Here is a 24121-nt window from a genome sequence, read left to right on the forward strand (position 1 = left end):
ATCTTTATCTGTGTCTTTGTCTATATATTTATCTGTATCTGTGTCCGTAACTATCTGTATCTTTATCTGTATCTGTATCTGTAACTGTGTATATATCTGTATCTGTGTCTATATATGTATCTGTGTCTGTATATTTGTCTATATATGTATCTGTGTCCATAACTATGTGTATCTGTATCTGTATCTATATATGTATCTGTGTTTATATATGTATCTGTGTCTATATATGTATCTGAATCTATATATGTATCTGAATCTATATATGTATCTGAATCTATATATGTATCTGTGTCAATATATGTATCTGTGTGTATATCTGTATCAATATATGTATCTGTATCAATATATGTATCTGTATCAATATATGTACACTACTGTGAACACCCAGCCTGAATGCCTGTACGTTGTATGCCTCGAAATCAACTCATGACGTACGATGACACTACGTCCCATCACACACACACACACACACACACACACACACACACACACACACACACACACACACACACACACACACACACACACACACACACACACACACACACACACACACACACACACACACACACACAAGCCATGCACTAGAAATAGACTAATTAGAATAGACTGTTTCACTGTTCCACACAGCCTACTATTAAATAAGACTAGCAACCAATACTGCGGATTATAGTAGTGGTTTCATGCTTAGCACAGAGTGAATTGATGCTTAAAGCAACAATGACCATTCTCTTCCTTGTATTTCTAGATAAGATTCATTCTTAAAGGGGGGTGGACACACCAGCTATATGTGATGAAAACAGAGATGCTGAGCAAAGGCCTAAGTGTTCTTTTCATCTATTGCATCTTTGCGCTCTTTCTCTGGCCTGAGGTACACACATATGCACAGACACACTGCATCACAGTAAACATTAAGACAGGCCAGCGTAGAAATGTAGATAACAGATAACCAGCAGGGTAAAGTGTGATATTCATTGGCACCTATCAGCCATGCAACTCCATGTCTATCTAGTCTATTTAGTCTATTTCTACATGATTGTTTCATCCGCTCTCAATGGCTAAAAGTACACACAACTAAGGATCTCCAGGAGTTTCCTCTCCTCCTCTTCATCTGATATGAAAGAATTGGACAAGTGGAAGAACGTTCCAGTAGGCATCCACCATATTGCTTTCACCTATCCAATGTTTTCAGATCTGTGCAGATTATAGAGAGGAGATGGGGAAAGGAAGCCACTTTAGACTTTTGAGATGTTCCCACAATCTACAGTATCTGCAACTCCCCCATAACATCAGACTATTCTAAAAACGATTGAGGAAATACTCGATAGCCTGACTGCAGATGAAAAGTGTCAGTCTTCTGGGAACAAATTGATGAATTAGAAGTTCGAAAACGTATCCTAGATCAGCATAAAGGGGTTAGTTGGGGGTCACCAGGGAGTTTGGTCATATTTAACAAGCACTGAGATGTTGTATGGGAGAACCACATATTTGCATTATATGACATTGGGATCATATATGTAATTAGCAGGCTATCTATACTACAGTGAGGGAAAAAAGTATTTGATCCCCTGCAGATTTTGTACGTTTGCCCACTGACAAAGAAATGATCAGTCTATAATTTTAATGGTAGGTTTATTTGAACAGCGAGAGACAGAATATCAACAAAAAAATCCAGAAAAAAGCATGTCAAAAATGTTATAAATTGATTTGCATTTTAATGAGGGAAATAAGTATTTGACCCCCTCTCAATCAGAAGGATTTCTGGCTCCCAGGTGTCTTTTATACAGGTAACGAGCTGAGATTAGGAGCACACTCTTAAAGGGAGAGCTCCTAATCTCAATTTGCTACCTGTATAAAAGACACCTGTCCACAGCAGCAATCAATCCATCAGATGCCAAACTGTCCACCATGGCCAAGACCAAAGAGCTCTCCAAGGATGTCAGGGACAAGATTGTAGACCTACACAAGGTTGAAATGGGCTACAAGACCATCGCCAAGCAGCTTGGTGAGAAGGTTACAACAGTTGGTGCGATTATTCGCAAATGGAAGAAACACAAAAGAACTGTCAATCTCCCTCGGCCTGGGGCTCCATGCAAGATCTCACCTCGTGGAGTTGCAATGATCATGAGAACGGTGAGGAATCAGCCCAGAACTACACGGGAGGATCTTGTCAATGATCTCAAGGCAGCTGGGACCATAGTCACCAAGAAAACAATTGGTAACACACTACGCCGTGAAGGACTGAAATCCTGCAGCGCCCGCAAGGTCCCCCTGCTCAAGAAAGCACATATGCATGCCCGTCTGACGTTTGCCAATGAACATCTGAATGATTCTGAGGACAACTGGGTGAAAGTGTTGTGGTCAGATGAGACCAAAATGGAGGTCTTTGGCATCAACTCAACTCGCCGTGTTTGGAGGAGGAGGAATGCTGCCTATGACCCCAAGAACACCATCCCCACCGTCAAACATGGAGGTGGAAACATTATGCTTTGGGGGTGTTTTTCTGCTAAGGGGACAGGACAATTTCACCGCATCAAAGGGACGATGGACGGGGCCATGTACCATCAAATCTTGGGTGAGAACCTCCTTCCCTCAGCCAGGGCATTGAAAATGGGTCGTGGATGGGTATTCCAGCATGACAATGACCCAAAACACACGGCCAAGGCAACAAAGGAGTGGCTCAAGAAGAAGCACATTAAGGTCCTGGAGTGGCCTAGCCAGTTTCCAGACCTTAATCCCATAGAAAATCTGTGTGCCAAACGTCAGCCTCGAAACCTTAATGACTTGGAGAAGATCTGCAAAGAGGAGTGGGACAAAATCCCTCCTGAGATGTGTGCAAACCTGGTGGCCAACTACAAGAAACGTCTGACCTCTGTGATTGCCAACAAGGGTTTTGCCACCAAGTACTAAGTCATGTTTTGCAGAGGGGTCAAATACTTATTTCCCTCATTAAAATGCAAATCATTTTATAAAATTTTTGACATGCGTTTTTCTGGATTTTTTTGTTGTTATTCTGTCTCTCATTGTTCAAATAAACCTACCATTAAAATTATAGACTGATCATTTCTTTGTCAGTGGGCAAACGTACAAAATCAGCAGGGGATCAAATACTTTTTTCCCTCACTGTATGTAGACTCATATTAAATCAGATTTGGGATCTGATTACATATTTATATGGAACTGCACTCATCTGCATCTTATCAGTGTCTGACATATCAATATAATATCAATAGAATGATTCATATTTTGCAAGGATGCAAGTCACGGGGTCAGTACGTCAAACACACATGGTACGTCAAACACACAATGCATCTCAAATTGGGGGACACAGGTAACACACACCACGTTGTTGCCGTGGTAACAACTCGACAATGCGAAACTGGGCAACAGGCGTTGACGTCACCCAGGTAGAGGAGTTTCTCAGCGATGGCGTCATTAACTCCTGATCTTTCTTTTTCTCAACTCTTTTCTCCATCGGTTTATCTTTACCTCTTTCTATCCCTCTTTGGCTGTTTTTCTCTCTATTCCTATTTTACTCCGTTTTTTTCTCTACTCGTCTATCTCTATTCCTTCATCTCTATATTCAGTCTTTCATTTCCTCCAGCCCATTGTGTGTGTAGAATCTCTGAATCCATCAGTCATTAACACAAACAACAGCCTCTGGCAACAGAAATTCCCCCCAGTAGTTATTCCCTGCTCAACAGGTACAGGGCGCTGTGTTGGGGGGAGGCACGAGACCCCTCCAGGCGGTGTGTGTGTCGTGTGTGTGTCATACGGCAGTCAACACTTGAGCTGCTCCATCTCAGAGCACTCTGTGTCCATGTCCGAGTCGTAGAGCGAGTGGCCTGTGAGGTCACTGTCTGGTGAGATTGTGTGTGTGTGCGTGTGAGGAGGGCTGGCCTCGTCCTGGAAGGTGTCTGTACGGGAGTAGAGCCCCAGGTCCTGGAGTTTGGACGGGGAGTCGTCGTCCTCTGTGGTGTCACCGTAACAGAAATCCTCCAGATCAACGAACCACTCGGGCCAGAAGCGCCGGCGGATCCTCTCACAGTAAATGGCCAGGTTGATCAGCTCGCCTGGAGCGGATAGGGTGGGTCAAAGGTCAACACAAAGGCAAAGGTCAACAAGCTCAGCTGAGAATGGGTCAAAATGTGGTGTGTTTTATTCAATAAAGATGGAGTCTCTTCTAGTCTGATTGTTGTCAAGGTTTCTTCCTCATCACAGTTTTTTTTCGTTATTTTTTTGTTTTGACATTTGACAATTTGTTATTTTGTGTGTTTCCACATCACCCCACAAACAACACAACAAGGAAACAAAACGTCCACTATACAACACATTCCCCAAGATGATCAACATATGATTTCCAAATTTCCTTAAACACTTCTGTTTTTATTTTATTTTATAATATACAAAATCCAACTTTATGTAGCTAGATTGTTCAGTCCTCCACTTTGTTATTGAGGGTAAATATGAGGCCTTCCAATTGATGGTTCTACTTTTTTGCTAGTAAAATAAAATATTTGACTTTATATGCCTCCTCCTGATTGCATGGTATCAGTACACCTAGGTATGTCATATGCATCTTTGTTCATTTTAAAATGTACTTTCTAAGCTTGAGAAATCATAATTAGAAATGGGCAATATTTCCATTTTCTCACAATTCGCTTTGAATCCTGATACAGCACCACATGTGTCTAACAGAAGTAAAATAAATGACAGAGAATGTTGTGGTTCAGATAAATAAATAAAAATGTCATCTGCATACAATGATATCACATGTTGATCTCCACCAATCTCTTTGCCCCGGATTGAGCCATGAGTTCAAATTGATGCTAGGGTTTCTGTGGCTAAAGAAAATAAATAACTAGACAGAGGTCATCCCTGTCACGCTGGTTTGGGGGATTTGTACAATAGCTCAATCCAGGAGATAAATACCGGACCAAAACGAAACGCTTTGAAGACAGCCACCAAATATACCCATCCCACCATATCTAATGCTTTTTCAGCATCTAATGATACTGCCACTATTGGAGCGTTCAAGTTTTTAGTATGACGGATTATATTTAAAAAATGGCAGAGATTGTTTGATCTGAGTTGATCTGAGTGAATCAACTTTTGTATTACTGTTTGTATGCAAAAAGCCAATACTTTAGCAATGATTTTGTAATCCACATTCAAGAGGAATATTGGGCGGTAAGATCTGCATGACAATGATTCCTTATCTTTCTTTTTAAGTAGGGTGATTGCCCTCACTGTTGCCCTAACTTGCTATTTATTTACTTTTTGGAACCCATGTAGACCCTTTCTGGGGAGTAATGTTAACCATGACACGCAATGTGGCTTGTTGGTGAAACTCACCTTTGATGAGTTGCTCTGGCCTTGTGCCCGGCAGGGTCCACATGGCAGGGGCTAGATGGCTGAACACAGTGGCATCCACCATAGACAGCTTAGGACCCATCAGGTACTTCTTATCACCTACCCAGAAAAACGCCAAGAATCAGGGGGCGAGAAGAATGTTGTATGGAACAAGGGACATGGGGGTAAAATTTTGACTGGAAATTAGTCCTCATGGTGTAGTGTCCTACTTTCTCCAGAAGAGGACAGAATTGTACAATTTATCTTGTTATAACATTTACATTTTAGTCATTTAGCAGACGCTCTTATCCAGAGCGACTTACTTAAATGTGAATGCATACATTTCATTTCATGCATTTTTTTTTTGTTGTACTGGCCCCCCGTGGGAATCGAACCCACAACCCTGGCGTTGCACACACCATGCTGGCGTTGCAAACACCATGCTCTACCAACTGAGCCACAGGGAAGACTATAAAAGGCCGCTCCTTTAAGCACTTGAAACTGGCCATAGTACTGTAAACTCAAGTAATTTAATTAAACCACAATGGAACCTACAGCTGGCCATAGCCCTAGTTATGGGATTAACAAGGCTTCTAAGGCTGCAGACTGTACCTTGTGAAATGAGATGGGTATGATGATCTGTATGATTGTGATTTTAATGATTATCTACAGTATACCCTCACCCTACCGAGTAGGGTGGCCAGCGTCCGCATGTCCTTCTCCATTAGAGCGTAGACCTCCTCCTTGGTGAATCGTCCAATCCCGTGGCCGTACATCTCCCTCTTCACGATGCCGCCAGTCAGGCGACTCAGGATCCACTTGAGTAGGTCACTCAGTGGCCCACTCACTGCCAGCATCTTCTGGGTCTCCTCCAGGTTGTCCACCCACTGACAGTACGCTATGGTCCTGTCATCACACACAGACGTGATGTTCGTTAGGTCAACAGTATCTCAAATCCATACGCTGATAAAGTGTGGTCCCAATGGCACAGTTGGTTGGAGCATGGAGTTTGCAACACCAGGGTTGTGAGTTTCAAGGGACAGATGTAATGGTTTGCGACCCAATCACATTCACTAGTTTATCATCCTATCCCTCAGTATCAAATAAATTAGGTCTCCAAACAGAGCAGCATCTAGTGGATGTCTTACTGTAGTGTCAGGAAGTGTCTCACCAGTAGAAGTGTTCCTCCACCATCTTGGTGACAGCCTGGGACACAGCCTTCTCCGGGGGACTGAGGTTCTTGTTGAGGCTCACGCCTAGCTTCTCCTCCAGGAAGTCGATGATAAACTCTGTACCAGACACCTGCTCCTGGTTGTACTCTATCCATGGCATCTTCCCCTGGGGAGACAGCTTCCCATCAAAGTAGTTCTGCATGACAGAGGGAGCGAGAGAAAGGAAAGAGGAAGAAGGAATTTCAATGGTCAGTTACTCTTCAATAGAAAATGACACAATGTTACATCAAATAATTCAACTACGCACCAACCCAAACATCCCTCTCTCTTTCTCTGTCTCTCTCCCCATCCCTCTCTCTCTCACACACACACACACACCTGGTAGGGCAGGTCCACCATGCGCAGGTAGGTCTCCATCTTGAGGCAGAAGGGGGAGAGGGAAGGGACACCACTCTTTGGCCTGGAGAACTGGTGAAGGATGATGGTATCTTTAGAGTTCAGCTCCTGTTCTTTCCTATGGACCAGCCAGAGCAAAGCAGTTTGAGCTCCACATTCTAATCACTCATCCTTATACATTTTATTGAAAGCAACTTACGGTTAGTGCATATATTCATTAAATATGTGTGTAGGCCTCCCGAGTGGAGCAGCGGTAAAAGGCACTGGATCACAGGGCTAGAGGCGACACTACAGACAGGGTTCTATCCCAGGCTGTGTCGCAGCCGCGACACCCATGAGGCAACTGGCCCAGCGTCGTCTGGGTTAGGGGAGGATTTGGCCAGCTGGGATGTCCTTGTCTCATTGCGCATCTCCTTGTGGCGGGCCGGGCATATGCACGCTGACTTTGGTCGCCAGCTGTATGGTGTTTCCTCCAACACATTGGTGTGGCTGGCTTCCGGGTTAAGCGAGCAGTGTCTCAAGAAGCAGTACGGCTTGGCGGGGTCGTGTTTTGGAGGACTCATGGCTCTCGAACTTTGCCCCTCCCGAGTCCATACGGGAGATAGTTCAAGACTGCAACTACCAATTGGAAATCACAAAAAAAATGTGGGAATCAAACCCTCAATTCCGATGTAGCAAGGCCATCCTCATATTAAATTAGTGCAAATTATGTCCCAATTCAAACACACTGTACATTATTTTAGAATCTCTGGATATCTGGATCCCCTAGTAGGTTATACACACTGTACATTATTTTAGAATCTCTGGATAACTTCCAAGCTTTTACATATATCTGGAGTCGATTATAGGCTAATGATCAAATTGTACTTTGAAAATAATCAAGGAAAAGTTCTTAGATCTTACACAACAATCTCATGTGCTACAGTAGTTCCCGTTTTACAGCTATCTAGCACAGAGAGCTTTGCACAAGACCCATGCTGAAACTTTCCTCGGGCAAGGGCGCCATTGCCACCGGGGAGTAGCTGTCCATTTAGCAGTGGTGCTGAAATGCCCACATACCTCAAAAAACAAACCTATTGATCCAGTTATCTATAGAATGCAAAGCACTTCGGTGTAATAACATATAGGGAAAGTAAATTAGACAGTAACTACTTAGAGATCGATTTAAAATGGGTCTCTAAGATAAGAGTACAGGCGGAGCAAAAAGAAGAGCTATGAGAAAACACACACAGTGCTAGCCACATGTAAAACAACAAAACAGTCAATCAAAATGCCCTTTTGTGTATACAACAACAAGCTTTAGGGCACAACGATTCCTATTGGTGTAGTGTGAAGTGAATTCAAATCGAAATAGGCATCCATCTCTGTAAGAGTGTGTTTATCTAGCTGAGTAGGCCTTGGGGTTATCGCTGCAGGTAACCCGATATGTTTTTTTAAGGACCGCAGCGACCTAACTCAATTCCCCCAGACATTATTTCAGCTACAATCTAGGGATTCTACTGCGAAGCTGCAGTTTTCGGTCACAGATGGTCAATTCCTGTTAGCTAATACATATTCGGGCCTGACTTTTAGCTGTATACTTCTCCCAAGTGCGAGGTTAGTAAAGGTCATTCTATCACAACCGCAATGTTTTTCTATAGTGCCAAGACTCGACTCGACAGAAAACATGTTTGCCTTGGGTACAGCCATCTAGCCAATATCACATGCCCTATCATCCCATGCCCTTGAGAAATCGTAAATAAATAAGAGTCAATCTTTGCAGCAATGAAAATTATCTTATTGTATTTACACACAAATATCTCTAATATCAGGCTTCACGCTACATATGAACAAATAAATGGACGGTTTTAATTTGATATCTAGGCCTAATAGCCACAATCACTGGAATACGAAGAGCCATAACATTTGTGTGATTCATTGGTTTATTTATTTTCTTTCCATAACGCGACTAAACATGGAATATCCTTCAAGCGGACCTGGCCGTTAGGCTACATTCATTTTGGAAGCCTACCTGATGGCGAGCAGCTCGTGCAGTAGATAGGCAGCGGCAGCAAGCAGAGCGCCCCCGGTCAGATAGAGCGTTTTCCGCCACCAAGAGTCCGACCCAAGGAGCGGCATGATCCCGCCGTAGTCCTGCAGAGGGTAGGCGATGATGTACCCATACAACGAGAGCTGCTCATTGGAGCCGCACAAGCCGAAGGAGAAGCTCTGGTTCCGTCCAAGATCAACCACAAACGAGCGCGTCCAGGCGAACCCGACGCGCCAGTACATTCTCTCTCTCAGTGGCCTTTTTCTGCCTTGCTTTGGCCGGTTTTGGCTTCATCAACGGGGGCTTCATGCGTGCCAATGGGTCGTTGCGATGCGGGATGCGAGGAAGAAAGGGATAGGGGCCATCTCGCCTGGCGGTTGTCCCGTCCCGGCTGCGGGGTCGGTATCCTCCGCAGCCGATCGTCGCCGCTCTCTCACTCTGCCGCGGATGAGAGTGACGTCACGATAGCTGCACCTTTGAAACTGTTTTTGCGATCAGTTGGGCAATAGCATAGGCTACTCAATTTCCTGGCAACTTCAATGTAGGTTAATTGCATAGTCTACTTTTAAAAAAAAAAAAAAATTCACCGTTCCCATAAACTTTATAGTATACATGTCTGCTTTGCAGCGTTGATAACAGTAACGACTCTACATTACCTCTCCTTACCAATACATATCGCACTAAAGTCATATAGGCCTAACTATTGCATGGTGGTGTAGCCTATGACTTTAATTTGTTGCAAGATGATCATTAGTTCTAGAAACTTTTAGACCATTATAAAATTAAATCCAGGCAACACAAATTTAGGGCTAGACGTGGTAGCCTATACAGCTGAGTTAGCCTTGTATCCTAGGCCATCTTAAAGTCTCGCGAGTTTATATTTTTTCGCTATACCGATTAATGAATGTATTTCTTTTTGGATTATATCTGTATTACTTCACTTTTGGAGCTAGAAACACAAGCATTACTCTGCACCTACGATAATGTCTGCAAATATGTGTACCGACCAATAAACTTTGATTTTAATCTTTGAGTGAAGTGAAGCGAAACCGGTCGGTCAGGATGGTCAAGCGTCAGGCAACAATTTAATGCCCCTGAAATAAAAAATAATATAAAACAGTCGTGCAGAGGAGGAGCACGACTGTCGTGCAAAGAAGGAGCTACAGATGCATCAACCCATTTGGTTACTGCAATATTCATTTTATTACCACAAAAGATTTTCAAAAAGAAATACAGTTCAAGTAATAGCCAATACTTGATAAACCATACATTTTCATGTTGTGTTTCTATAGAGACAGGGGGAAAACCTTAGTATGCCAATCCCAGTCAGTCACGTAAACACATTTGATAAATGATGGAGCCTGTAGAGGGGAAGGGAACTCTGAGGCAAAAGGCTGTATCTCAATAGTCTAAAAGCTGGATCCTCTCTCTCCTTTATCTGCAATGACTTGCAAACAGCCGGTATGTGAAAGTCATATGGAGCACGACCACCAAGTCTGATTTCATCTAGATTTTCTTTTCACATCAGTGTATATGAAGCAACCGATACAAGGAGAGGAATTCACTTCAAACTATTGGGATGCACCCAAAGAGAAGGGCCCACTAAAAAAACATCACTTCCCTGCAATAGGACACAGTGTGCTCGTAAGTCTTATTACCTTGATAAACAGCTTATTTTGGAAAGCATTCAAGCACCCAGTTCTGGACACAGATGAACACGTACATATCACAGAAACCAAGAGAAACAACCTCTCTCAGACACACACACACACAAGCAGCTCCCACTGTATAACTGTACAGAAAATATATCAATATATACAAGTAAATATGCACACAAAGGTATTGTGACACTTCAATTTGATAAAATACATGGCACATGCAGACAGAAAACATTGGACCCTTGCTTGTGTAGGACTGATTCAATATGCAATCAAGAACACACAGCTAAAAATCCACCTGCCTTCCCCACCAAAAATGTGGTCCTAACAATTCTCCATCTAAAAAAAGCAGAATAAAAAATAAAATAACGTTTTTGTTGCAGGCTAATTATATCATGATAGTAAACACATTTGAGCACTTTTACTTGAAGAAGACAGCAAATACATTTCTTGATTTCTACCCAAGCAAATTTGCTCAATCAAGTAAAACACAAAAGATGAAATGAAAGACATGAGTAAAGCTATTTACAAAGGCTGGAGATACAACAGGTAATGAAGACACTTGAATCTAGCGGGTATACCCCCAGAAATTCCATTCTCCCCCATGACTTCACCGGCTAAGCTCTGGAACCAATCAACGTAGACCTTAGATAACAGGACATGCAATCGGGTCACACAATCGAACAGCCTTTCATCCTTTCAGAATGCATCTCAAACAGTACAGGGTCCAATCATCTTAGCGATACCAGTAAAAAGGACTATTCTCCCTGAGGAATGAAGACACTGCCAAATCGGCCACTCACACATCACAATCACTAATGATCAAGTTCTCTGGTCCCACAGAGCTCCATATTATATGATTGTTCCCCGAGAGTGTTCAAGGAAGTCAGGATCATCACAACTCATAGTCCCCCCCTCCCTCACTACATCCTCCTGTTCCTCACAGTTAGGTCCATAAGGTTTTGGTCGCGTTCCCCTGCTCAGACGTTGAATGCATCAACCAATGGTTGCGAGCGAAGTCATCAACTGTGCCGGTCGGGCACTATATTGCTATAACATGTGGTTAGCTGATACGTAAAATACCTATCCAGGTGTTGTAAGATCTGCCATGCGTTAGCAACACCTGGGCACAGGAACGCGCCCTTTAACTGTTGAAGGATGGAAACACAGGACTGCTGCCGCCGATTGGCTAATGCCAGCATTCCTGTGGCCATCTCTCTGATGAGTTATCATACATGAGCCGAGGTGGACATCCCATTGCCTATGACTGGATGTAAGAGTTATTCTGGTTCCCACTGGAGCTCTGGTCATTATCACTGGTACACAAACAAAACAGGAAACAGTTAGTTGAGACAGGAAGTGAATGGGTCATGTTAACAGTACATAGGTGGAACACTAAAGTGAGATTAGGATAGATCTCTGTACCTGTTGGGAGGCGGCTTGGGTTTAGGCATCTTGTTGAGCACTGTAGCCATTTCCTTCCTGTCGTCAAAATTCTTCCACTGGTCGTACAGCTTCAGGATGACTCGGATGATCTCCAGGATCTGAGCAGAGCACATACGTCACCGCACAGACAATCAGCTTTCCCCTCTGATTGATGTATTAATATGCCATTTGTTTTGTGTGGCCGTACCTTCTCCATGTCGACAGAGAGCTCAGCAAACCACTGCCTGGCGTCTTTCTGCTGCACCACACAGGCAACATGCAGACATGCTGCGGATGCAGGGGGAAGAATGCGTGTGTGTAACACCTCACCTATATTTTATTGAGCTGAATATCTACTGGTAGGAAATGTGAGAGGCCTGACGGGGTGTCTTACCTAGTGCGATCATGAAGGGAGGGTAGAGTAAACAGAGGTCTGTCCTATACGTGTCATTCACTACTCTCCTATAGAGAAATAAGACAGTGTTTCAATATTGTCATATCAAATCAATACATGCTCCTGCAAACAAAGAAAAATAAACACATACCAGGCCAATGGCAGTAGCATGTCCTCCTGCCCCATGTCCTGCACATACTGTAGCAGGGGTCTGTAGGGGTGGTACACTATCAAACAGCAGTCCTGGAACACGCATGAAATCAGTTCATGAATCCATCCATCCAACAAATGGATGACATCTACCATTGAATGTATTGTGACAGAGACAAAACCTTCTATACTTACCATGAGCTCTAGTAGGTAGAACTCACATTCTAATATCTGTCATGAGGAAAGCAAATGAAGTACAAACTCAGTTTAGTAAATATATCAGTGTCATAGTCTCAACTTGTATCCCTTTTCTCTCTGTTATCTGGGAAGTATCTGGGAATAACAACATTCTGCTAACTGAACCCCTACAGTGTGAATAATCACCTCCTTCATTGCGCCACACCACCAGAGAATCAATAATTGTCTACAAGGTGTTAGGACAGCCCCAACGTGGTCCTGGCAACTCCGTGGAATCAGTAGATAAATAACCGGCGCTGCAATCGTATTCCACTTAGCGCCACAGCGATAGATACGCCCCGGTGAGGAGACGCCACCGACCACGGTCAAAATCACCTTCCATGGCGATGGGAGTTTTGCCATAGGCTTGCGAACACTAGTTGTGGAATGTGGCGTCTCCGTAGACGCCAACATACTGATACCTAACTACAACACACAATGTAAAGGACTCTTACTGGTGTATAAACTGGGTGGTTCGAGCACTCAATGCTGTTTGGCTGAAAGACATGGTATATCAGACCGTATAACACGGGTATAACTATACATTACTTTTTACTGTTCTAATTACATTGGTAACCAGTTTATAATAGCAGTAAGGCACCTCCAGGGTTTGTGGTATATGGCCAATACACCACGGCTAAGGGCTGTATCCACGCATTCCGCGTTGTGTCGTGCTTAAGAACAGCATTTTTGGCCATATACCACACAACCTCGGACCTTATTGCTTAAGTATAAATATTCCACAATGTAGTGAGTGTGTTGCCTCAGAGATAGGTCCCACCACAATGCAACATGATCGTAACATCTAGCTACAACAATGAATTATATTCAATCATTTAACTTTATAATAAATACTACATTGTTAAGCCTAAGAACTGTTCATACAGCACATCCTAAATGATTTCAACAGCGAGGTTAGGTCAGACTTACATGGTTCATTCTGTAAGGGAACTCCTTTGGGAAGGCATAGGAAAATCTTGTTTTTACTGTACAAAACAAAAACACTTGTTAGATTTGACATCAAATGAATGCAACGCATCAGAATGAATGTAGCCTTTGTACCACAGCAAGAGTGTATTTGTCATCTTCAATATAAGATCATATCTAAACGGAAACGCTTCGTGTCTCCTTACTTACACACAGACGTTGCTGCAGAGATCAGACGAGTGTTTGAAACAACACCAAATTCCTGGAAGAGACAGTAACAGAAGGGCTTTGAGGATGCTGTCAGAGTAGGATGGGGTGAACTGCACTATCAAAGACTATGTTACAGAGCAGTTAACCCTGTGTGTTAACCCTATCCCTAATCCCACACAGACTATGAAAACTGGAAAGGCAGTGGAATATCAGGCCAGATATACCTCCACTTTGGAGGCCAGGAACACACATGTAGGAGCCATGAGCACTGGGTCTATACTCTTCAGGGAGTACCTGCAGAGGAAGAAATAAGTAAGAGGGGGAGACAAATAAAGAGATTTGGAAGAGGCTCAAAGCTCAGGGCTCTACGCTGACCGTTTAAAAATAAATAAAACATTTACAGGGAGCACGTGTGCGCCTAAGTTGAAAAATGTAGGAGCACACAAAGAAATGTAGGAGCACAATGAAAAATATTTGAAGTAACAAGTCGTTTTCTTTGAAGTAATGGGGAAAGCATGACGGTTAAAAACTGCGCTCAGTGTATTCTCCATGGCACTCAGGGGCTGCGGTACAGTGAAATAATAATTCCAACAATTATCACCTGGGTGATTTTTTCCTAGGCGCCCTGGTGCTCCTAAATTAAAATTCCAGGTCGTAGAGCAAAATATTTAGGCGCATGTGGTGGCACTGTAGAGCACTGTAGATATTACACAATGCTCCCCTAGTGCCATTTATAATTCGCTGATGAACAGAACACAGTGTTGTTGTCATGAAAATGGCATAAGCACCTGGCATAGAAACGTTTGAAGTAGACGGTTGCTGTAGCAATGACCTGCTGGCGGAGCTTCAGGTGTTCCCCCAGTGCCTGGATCACTGGAACAGAACAATAAGTTGAACACAAAGCACATCTAACCTCAATTGCGTCAAACAGCAACCTTACAAGACACACGACACTGTACAGTGCACTCGGAAAGTATTCAGACCCCTCGACTTTTTCCACATTTTGTTACGCTACAGCCTTATTAGAAAATAGATGAAATAAAACATTCCCCTCATCAATCTACACACAATAGCCCATAATGACAAAGCAAAAACAGGTTGATTTGTTTAGTAAATGTATTAAAAAAATGTTGTTTTTTAAATACCTTATTTACATAAGTATTCAGAACCTTTGCTATGAGACTCGAAATTGAGCTTAGGTGCATCTTGTTTCCATTGATCATCCTAGAGATGTTTCTACAACTTGATTGGAGTCCATCTGTGGTAAATTCAATTGATTGGACATGATTTGGAAAGGCACACACCTGTCTATATAAGGTCCCACAGTTGACAGTGCATGTTAGAGCAAAAACCAAGCCGTTAGGTCGAAAGAATTGTCCGTAGAACTCCAAGACAGGATTGTGTCAAGGCACAGATTTGGGGAATGGTACCAAAAAATGTCTGCAGATTGAAGGTCCCCAAGAACACAGTAGCCTCCATCATTCTTAAATTGAAGAAGTTTGGAACCACCAAGACTTCCTAGAGCTGACCAAATTGAACAATGAAACAAGATTCTCTGGCCTTGTTCAGGGAGGTGACCAAGATCTCAATGGTCACTCTGACAGTGCTCCAGAGTTCCTCCATGGAGATGGGCGAACCTTCCAGAAGGACAACCATCTCTGCAGCACTCCATCACTCAGGCCTTTATGGTAGAGTCGCAAGACTGAAGCCACTCCTCAGTAAAAGGCACATGACAGCCCGCTTGGAGTTTGCCAAAAGGCACCTCAGACCATGAGAAACAAGATTCTCTGGTCTGATGAAGCCAAGATTTAACCAATTGTCCTGAATGCCAAGCGTCACGTCTGGAGGAAACCTGGCACCATCCCTACGGTGAAACATGGTGGTGGCAGCATCATGCTGTGGGGCTGTTTTTCAGCAGCAGGAATTGGGAGACTAGTCAGGATCGAGGGAAAGATGAACGGAGCAAAGTACAGAAAGATCCTTGATGAAAACCTGCTCCAGAGAGCTCAGGACCTCAGACTGGGGTGAAGGTTCACCTTCCAACAGGACATTGACCCTAAGCACACAGCTAAGACAATGCAGGAGTGGCCTCAGGACAATTCACTGAATGTCCTTGAGTGGCCCAGCCAGAGCCCGGACTTGAACCTGATCAAACATCTCTGGAGAGACCTGAAAATAGCTGTGCAATGACACTCCCCATCCAACTGGACAGAGCTTGAGAGGATCTGCAGAGAAGAATGGGAGAAAAATCCCAAGCTTGTAGCATCATACCCAAGAAGACTTGAGGCTGTAATCGCTGCCAATGTGATATGTATTTTTTTTAATTTTTTATAAAAACTTGCAAACATTTCAGAAAACCTGTTTTTGCTTACCGTAAATTCCGGACTATAAGCCGCAACTTTTTTCCCAGATTTTGAGCCTTGCGGCTTAAACAATGACGCGGCTAATATATGGATTTTTCCCGCTTTCAATATTTTTTTTTCCAAAAAAGCACATTCTGTGACGTGCTCAGTTTTTTGGCGGCATGAAGCTTTCATTAGACCAATGAAATTGCCGAACGGGTTAAGGTCAAACAACTTTTTTGTTTACTGTTTAGATTAAATCGAGCGCTCTCAAACTTCCCATCATTCTGATTACGGTAGTCATTTTGTCACCCTCATCATGCCAAAGACACGGAGAAATGCATATGATGCAGCTTTCAAGTTGAAGGCGATTGATCTGGCTGTTGGAAAAGGAAATAGAGCTACTGCACGGGAGCTTGGTCTTAATGAGTTGATGATAAGACGTTGGAAACAGCAGCGTGAGGAATTGACTCAGTGCAAAAAGACAACTAAAGCTTACTGCAAAATTTTTTTTTTTGTTACAAGCCGTGTTTCGTTAAAGCCTATCTATTTTTGTTACAAGCCGTGTTTCGTTAAAGCCTGTGTAAAGTTCATTTGTTTCAATGTACCGGTAGGCACCTGCGGCTTATAGACATGTGCGGCTTATTTATGTTCAAAATAATATATTTTTTTAAATTCAGTGGGTGCGGCTTATATTCAGGTGCGCCTAATAGTCCGGAAATTACGGTAGTCATTATGTGGTATTGTATGTAGAACAATTTAATACATTTTAGATTAAGGCTGTAACGTAACAAAATGTGTAAAAAGTCATGGGGTCTGAATACTTTCTGAATGCACTTTATATACAAAAGTATGTGGACACCCCTTCAAATTAGTGAATTCGGCTATTTCAGCCACACACGTTTCTGACAGGTGTATAAAATCGAGCACACCGCCATGCAATCTCCATAGACAAACATTGGCAGTAGAATGGCCTTACTGAAGAGCTCAGTGACTTTCAATGCGGCACCGTCATAAGATGACACCTTTCCAACAAGTCAGTTGTCAAATTTCTGCCCTGCTAGAGCTGCCCACAACTTTAAGTGCTGTTATTGTGAAGTGGAAACCTTCAGGAGCAACAAAGTGGTAGGCCACAAAACCTCACAGAATGCGACCGCTGAGTGCTGAAGCACGTAAAAATCGTCTGTCCTCAATTGCAACACTCACTACTGAGTTCCAAACTGCCTCTGGAAGCAACGTTAGTACTGTTTGTCGGGAGCTTCATGAAATGAGTTTCCATGGCCGAGCAGCCGCACACAAGCCTAAGATCACCATGCGCAATGCCAAGCGCTGGCTGGAGTGGTGCAAAGCTTGCCACCATTACACTCTGGAGCAGAGGAAACTTGTTCTCTGGAGTGATGAATCACGCTTCACCATTTGCACTTTGCCTTCGTTGGACTGCCAAACTGTAAAGTTTGGTGGAGGAGGAATAACGGTCTGGGGCTGTTTTTCATGGTTCGGGCTAGGAACCTTAGTTCCAGTGAAGGGAAATCTTAATGTTACAGCATACAATGACATTCTAGATGATTCTGCGCTTCAAACTTTGTTTCAGCATGACAATGCTCCCGTGCACAAAGCGAGGTCCATACATAAATGGTTTGTCGAGATCGGTGTGGAAGAACTTGACTGGCCTGCACAGAGCCCTGACCTCAACCCCATCGAACACCTTTGGGATGAATAGGAACGCCGACTGCGAGCCAGGCCTAATCACCCAACATCAGTACCCAACCTCACTAATGCTGTTGTGGATGCATGTAAGCGAGTCCCCGCAGCAATGTTCCAACATCTAGTGGAAAGCCTTCCCCGAAGAGTGGAGGCTGTTATAGCGGCAAAGGGGGGACCAACACCATATTAACGCCCATAATTTTGGAATGAGATGTTCAACAAGCTTTTGGTCACATAGTGTATGAGGTGGTAGCCTAGCGGTTAAGAGCGTTGGGCCCATAATCGAAAGGTCGCTGGTTCTAATCCTTGAGCAGACTAGATGAAAAATCTGTCCATGTGCCCTTGAGTAAGGCACTTAACCCTAATTGCTCCTGCTAAATGACTCAAATGTAAATATAGGTAATTGTTGCCAGTTATTGCTAGGAGTACAGTGTCAAATGAGATTTGAGGGTAATTAATGTTGTGACATGGTACCATTTCCCTAACAGTAAAACCATTCTCTCACCACACAGATTTATTATAGCATATGAGTCTGAAGAAATACCATTGGCAAAGAAGATCTGCAGTTTCCAGTAGTCCTCCTCAGACATGAACTTGATGTCCTTCTGACGCTCCTTCATCAGGTCCTGCTTGTCCAGGACCCACTGCAGACTAGTGAAAGAGAGGAGACAATCAACCACAACGAGCCCTCTCATACACACAGTATCATAACAACAAAACTGCTGATAGGAAATCTGAGAGCGGCGCGTCAGAAATAAACAATAACACAAAAATGCCTTGACGACCTGTGCACTAAGTTAATGTCAGTGTGGCTACGCTATTAAGCCAGCTCGCTAGGGGCGCAAAAATACTTAGCTGTCTCTACAAATAAATCTCAGCATTCATATCTAGATAATTACCATTAAGAAAAATGACCACTAAATGTTCGTCCGGTACACTAATATTGACATAATATAAGACTAGAGTGGGCGGACAAGCTGAAGTTAGGTAGCAAGCTAGCTTGCTAACTCTAGCTAGGCCCCAAATCAATGGAGTTTCTTTCCCATACATAGTCCTAATACATCACGTTTGGACAGAATACTTACTAATGTGAGCTCTGCCAGAAGTTCCCAGCCATGGCTTATGAGTTGAGGTAGAAAATGTTATTTTAAAATGTCTTTATTTTGAAAGATGAGACGGGACATAGAGAAGAAAGTGGTCAGCTAATCAATTTGTGGTGCAACACTCAATGCTGTTCTGACGGCGACTGGGGCGTGATGTGCTTGTGTTCCACTTAGCTGGGTCTGGGTTGCTAAAAGGGTGGGAAACGCACATCTCTTGTCGAATTTTGCGTGTAAATATACAATTGTTACAGTATCGATGTTGCCTAACCATCAGGGTTGGGGTCGATTATGAATTGAGTTGCAAATTGCTCTTTGATTCCAATTCAATTTTTACATTTGAATTAAATTTGAATTCACACTCCACAGAAAGAAGATTTTTAATTGAATTTTAATTAAAGGAAGTAGAATTTAATTAAATTCAATTCAATGTACAGGTCATTCAAATTGCTAATTTATTCGACAAATATCAACATAGTAATGTTTAATCTGAAATCATGTATGGTTACCAATACCATGCAGCATGAGGTTGAAAGATTTCATTTTAAAAACTCATTCTCCTAAAACAATTAAAAATAATTACAGTGGTCTGGAAATATTGTAAGATCACGTTGTGGGTTGTCTATAATAATTCATATTCCCCTCCATTTAAATATCAGAAGAAGAAAGAAAATCCCAGAATGCATTAGATCAAACACTGCAGTATGGTAGGGAACAATCCAGCATCTCATGACAAAAATACTATTAAAATCAAATCAAATTTTATTGGTCACAAACACGTGATTAGCAGATGTTATTGCGGGTGTAGCGAAATGCTGGTGCTTTATAGCTCCTACAGTGCAGTAATATCTAACAAGTTACATCTAACAAATTACACAACATATACCGTTGAAGTCGGAAGTTTACATACAGTTAGGTTGGAGTCATTAAAACTCGTTTTTCAACCACTCCACAAATTTCTTGTTAACAAACTATAGTTTTGGCAAGTCGGTTAGGACATCTACTTTGTGCATGACACAAGTCATTTTTCCAACAATTGTTTACAGACAGATTATTTCACTTATAATTCACTGTATTACAATTCCAGTGGGTCAGAAGTTCACATACACTAAGTTGACTGTGCCTTTAAACAGCTTGGAAAAATTCAGAAAATTATATCATGGCTTTAGAAGCTTCTGATAGGCTAACTGACATCATTTGTGTCAATTGGAGGTGTACCTGTGGATGTATTTCAAGGCCTACCTTCAAACTCAGTGCCTCTTTTCTTGACATCATGGGAAAATCAAAAGAAATCAGCAAAGACCTCAGAAAAAAATTGCAGACCTCCACAAGTCTGGTTCATCCCTGGGAGCAATTTCCAAACGCCTGAAGGTACCACGTTCATCGGTACAAACAATAGTACGCAAGTATAAACACCATGGGACCACGCAGCCGTCATACCGCTCAGGAAGGAGACGCGTTCTGTCTCCTAGAGATGAACGTACTTTGGTGCGAAAAGTGCAAATCAATCCCAGAACAACAGCAAAGGACCTTGTGAAGATGCTGAAGGAAACAGGTACAAAAGTATCTATATCCACGGTAAAACGAGTCCTATATCAACATAACCTGAAAGGACGCTCAGCAAGGAAGAAGCCACTGCTCTAAAACCGCCATAAAAAAAGCCAGAATAAGGTTTGCAACTGCACATGGGGACAAAGATCATACTTTTTGGAGAAATGTCCTCTGGTCTGATAAAACAAAAATAGAACTGTTTGGCCATAATGACCATTGTTATGTTTGGAGGAAAAAGGGGGATGCTTGCAAGCCGAAGAACACCATCCCAATCGTGAAGCACGTAGGTGGCAGCATCATGTTGTGGGGGTGCTTTGCTGCAGGAGGGACTGGTGCACTTCACAAAATAGATGGCATCATGAGGCAGGAAAGTTATGTGGATATATTGAAGCAACATCTCAAGACATCAGTCAGGAAATTAAAGCTTGGTCGCAAATGGGTCTTCCAAATGGACAATGACCCCAAGCATACTTCCAAAGTTGTGGCAAAATGGCTTAAGGAAAACAAAGTCAAGGTATTGGAGTGGCCATCACAAAACCCTGACCTCAATCTGAAAAAGCGTGTGCGAGCAAGGAGGCCTACAAACCTGACTCAGTTACACCAGGTGACCAACTATACATATGAGATGAGTAATGCCAGATATGTAAACATTAATAAAGTGACTAGTGTTCCATTCCTTAAAGTGGCCAGTGAATACTAGTCTGTGCTTATAGGCAGCAGCCTCTAATGTGCTAGTGATGGCTGTTTAACAGTCTGATGGCCTTGGAATAGAAGCTGTTTTTCAGTCTCTCGGTCCCAGCTTTGATGCACCTGTAGAGACCTCGCCTTCTGGATGATAGCGGGGTGAACAGGCAGTGGCTCGGGTGGTTGATGTCCTTGATGATCTTTTTAGACTTCCTGTGACTTCGGGTTCTGTAGGTGTCCTGGAGGAGGGTAGTTTGCCCCCGGTAATGCGTTGGGCAGACTGCACCACCCTCTGGAGAGCATTGCAGTTACGGGACGTGCAGTTGCCGTACCAGGCAGTGATACAGAACCGACAGGATGCTTTCAATTTTGCATCTGTAAAGTTTGTGAGGGTTTTAGGTGACAAGCCAAATTTCTTTAGCCTCCTGAAGTTGAAGATGCTCTGTTGCGCCTTCTTCACCACACTGTGTGTGTGGGTGGTCCATTTCAGTTTGTCAGTGATGTGTACAGCAAGGAACTTGAAGCTTTCAACCTTCTCCACTGTGGTCCCATCGATGTAGATAGAGGGTTGCACCCTCTGCTATTTCCTGAAGTCCACAATCATCGCCTTCGTTTTGTTGACGTTGAGTGACAGGTTGTTTTCCAGGCACCATACTCCCAGAGTCCTCACCTCCTCCCTGTAGGCGGTCTTGTCATCATTGGTATTCAAGCTTTCTACTGTTGTGTCGTCTGCAAACTTGATGATTGAGTTGGAGGCATGCTTGGCCACGCAGTCATGGGTGAACAGGGAGTACAGGACGGGGCTGAGCACGCACCCTTGTGGGGCCCCATTGTTGAGGATCAGCGGAGTGGAGGTGATGTTTCCTACCTTCACCATCAGGAAGTCCAGGACCCAGTTGCACAGGGCGGTGTTCAGATCCAGAGCCTTGAGCTTAATGATGAGCTTGGAGGGTACTTTGGTGGTGAATGCTGAGCTATATTCAATAAACAGCATTCTTACATAGGTATTCCTCTTGTCCAGATGGGAAAGGGCAGTGATGGCAATTGCATCGTCTGTGGATCTATTGGGGCGGTAAGCAAATTGAAGTGTGTCTAGGGTGACAGGTAAGGTAGAGGTGATATGATCCTTGACTAGTCTCTCAAAGTACTTCATGATGACAAAAGTGAGTGCGACGCGGCGATAGTCATTAAGTTCAGTTACCTTTGGCTTCTTGGATACAGGAACAATGGTGGACATCGTGAAGCATGTGGGGAAGGCAGACTGGGATAGGGAGAGATTTGAATATGCCCATAAACACACCAGCCAGCTGGTCTGCACATGTTCTGAGAACGCGTCTAGGGTTGACGTCTGGGCCGGCGGCCTTGCGAGGGTTAACACGTTTAAAGGTTTTTTTCACATTGGCCACAGAGAAGGAGATCTGACAGTCCTTGGCACTGTGTTATCTTCAATGTGTGCGAAAAATATGTTTAGCCTGTCCGGAAGCAAGACGTCAGTCTCTGCGTCGTGACTGGTTTACCTTTTGTACTCCGTGATTGTCTGTAGTCCCTGCCACATAGGTCTCGTGTCTGAGCCGTTAAATTGCGACTCTATATACTGACGTTTAGCTTGTTTGATTGCCTTACGGAGTGAATAACTACGCTGTTTATATTCTGCCATATTCCCAGTCACCTTGCCATGGTTGAATGTGGTGGTTCGTGCTTTCAGTTTCACGCGAATGCTACTGTCTATCCACGGTTCCTGGTTAGGGTAGGATTTAATAGTCACAGTGGGTACTACACCTCCTATACACTTCCTTATAAACTCAGTAGCCGTATCCGTGCATGCGTCGATTATTTTCGCAAACTAGCTCTAACATATCCCAGTCCACGTGATCAAAACAATCCTGAAGCTTGGATTCTGATTAGTCAGACCAGCGTTGAATAGTTCTTAGCACGGGTACTTCCTGTTTGAGTTTCTGACTATAGCAGTGGTTCTCAATCCTGGTCCTGGGGACCCAAATGGGTCCACATTTTTGTTTTTGCCCTAGCACTACACACCTGATTCAAAACATCAAAGCCTGATGAGGAGTTGTTGATTTGAATCAGGTGTGTAGTGTTAGGGCAAAAACAAAAATGTGCACCCCTTTGGGTCCCCAGGACCAGGCTTGAGAACCACTGGCCTATAGGAAGGGAGGAGCAAGATGGAGTCGTGGTCAGATTTGCCGAAAGGAGGGCGGGGGAGGGCCTTTGCCTTCTTGGGTACAGGAGAATTGTCTTGGGAGATAATATGGTCGGCATTTGATTGTGAGGTATTCTGGGTTGGGTGAAGAAAAGGACTTGAGTTTCTGTATGTTCCTAAAATTACACCATGAGTCGTTAATCATGAAACACACCCCTCCGCCCTTCTGCTTCCCGGAGTGATATGTATTCCTCTCTGCGCGATGTACTGAAAATCTTTTAGTTATAATCAAAGTAATATTTGAAATGGTATGTGTATTCTTTGCATTAGTAAGCGGCATATGCTTTTAATAAAATATTTGTCAAATGAACGAGACTTTCATGTCTCAATTGAATTGCTTTGAATTCAGTTATACTTCCTTCAATTCAAATTCTGCTTCCTGTGGGGTGTGACCAATTCAGATTCATTGTTTGAATTTAATTGAATTCCGAAATTACCCCAACCCAACATTTGCTATGTTGTGTAACGGTTTGTACTGAATGGCAGGTTTCCCAAAAATGTTCTTCAACGTTCTTGAACAGACTTTGATGTATGTTTGCTCCGTTTGGTGGGGTCTGGTAAATTACTCAAAT

General features: G+C 43.2%; 2 protein-coding genes across 3 annotated transcripts; both read right to left on the bottom strand.

The window, feature by feature from the left end:
* Positions 1–3057: 3057 nt before the first annotated feature.
* LOC106571486 (failed axon connections homolog) lies at positions 3058–10038 on the bottom strand. Of its 2 annotated transcripts, none has more exons than XM_014144648.2 (6): positions 8932–10038; positions 6903–7038; positions 6524–6720; positions 6041–6258; positions 5356–5472; positions 3058–4073 (listed from the first exon to the last, which is right to left on the bottom strand). In XM_014144648.2, the coding sequence occupies exons 1-6, from the start codon at positions 9189–9191 to the stop codon at positions 3781–3783; spliced, it is 1221 nt and encodes a 406-aa protein (XP_014000123.1). In that variant the 5' UTR covers positions 9192–10038; the 3' UTR covers positions 3058–3780. The 2 variants fall into 2 exon arrangements, with proteins under 2 accessions (XP_014000123.1, XP_045551722.1); XM_045695766.1 differs by lacking the exon at positions 8932–10038 and adding an exon at positions 7120–7273.
* Positions 10039–10133: 95 nt separating this feature from the next.
* On the bottom strand, positions 10134–19255 carry LOC106571487 (cyclin-C). The gene is made up of 12 exons (XM_014144649.2): positions 19082–19255; positions 18541–18647; positions 14739–14823; positions 14175–14244; positions 13951–14002; positions 13744–13799; positions 12772–12807; positions 12578–12669; positions 12427–12494; positions 12241–12320; positions 12033–12151; positions 10134–11923 (listed from the first exon to the last, which is right to left on the bottom strand). Exons 1-12 carry the CDS (start codon positions 19111–19113, stop codon positions 11869–11871), a joined length of 852 nt encoding a protein of 283 aa, XP_014000124.1. The 5' UTR covers positions 19114–19255; the 3' UTR covers positions 10134–11868.
* Between the last annotated feature and the right edge of the window lie 4866 nt (positions 19256–24121).

Source organism: Salmo salar, chromosome ssa15 (assembly GCF_905237065.1).
Source record: "Salmo salar chromosome ssa15, Ssal_v3.1, whole genome shotgun sequence".
In the NCBI taxonomy this organism is placed as follows: Eukaryota; Metazoa; Chordata; class Actinopteri; order Salmoniformes; family Salmonidae; genus Salmo; species Salmo salar.

Bases quoted from the DNA above. Each gene is read 5' to 3' on its own strand.
- LOC106571486 (XM_014144648.2), bottom strand. From the start codon at position 9,191: ATGTACTGGCGCGTCGGGTTCGCCTGGACGCGCTCGTTTGTGGTTGAT. The intron at 6,259-6,523 runs GTGAGACACTTC...GTGTGATGACAG, and splicing joins GTGGAGGAACACTTCTACTG to GACCATAGCGTACTGTCAGT. The intron at 4,074-5,355 runs GTGAGTTTCACC...TATCCGCTCCAG, and splicing joins GCCAGAGCAACTCATCAAAG to GCGAGCTGATCAACCTGGCC.
- LOC106571487 (XM_014144649.2), bottom strand. From the start codon at position 19,113: ATGGCTGGGAACTTCTGGCAGAGCTCACATTA. The intron at 14,824-18,540 runs GTATTTCTTCAG...GTTCTGTTCCAG, and splicing joins GCAGATCTTCTTTGCCAATG to TGATCCAGGCACTGGGGGAA. The intron at 12,670-12,771 runs GTAAGTATAGAA...TGCGTGTTCCAG, and splicing joins TCTACCTACTAGAGCTCATG to GACTGCTGTTTGATAGTGTA.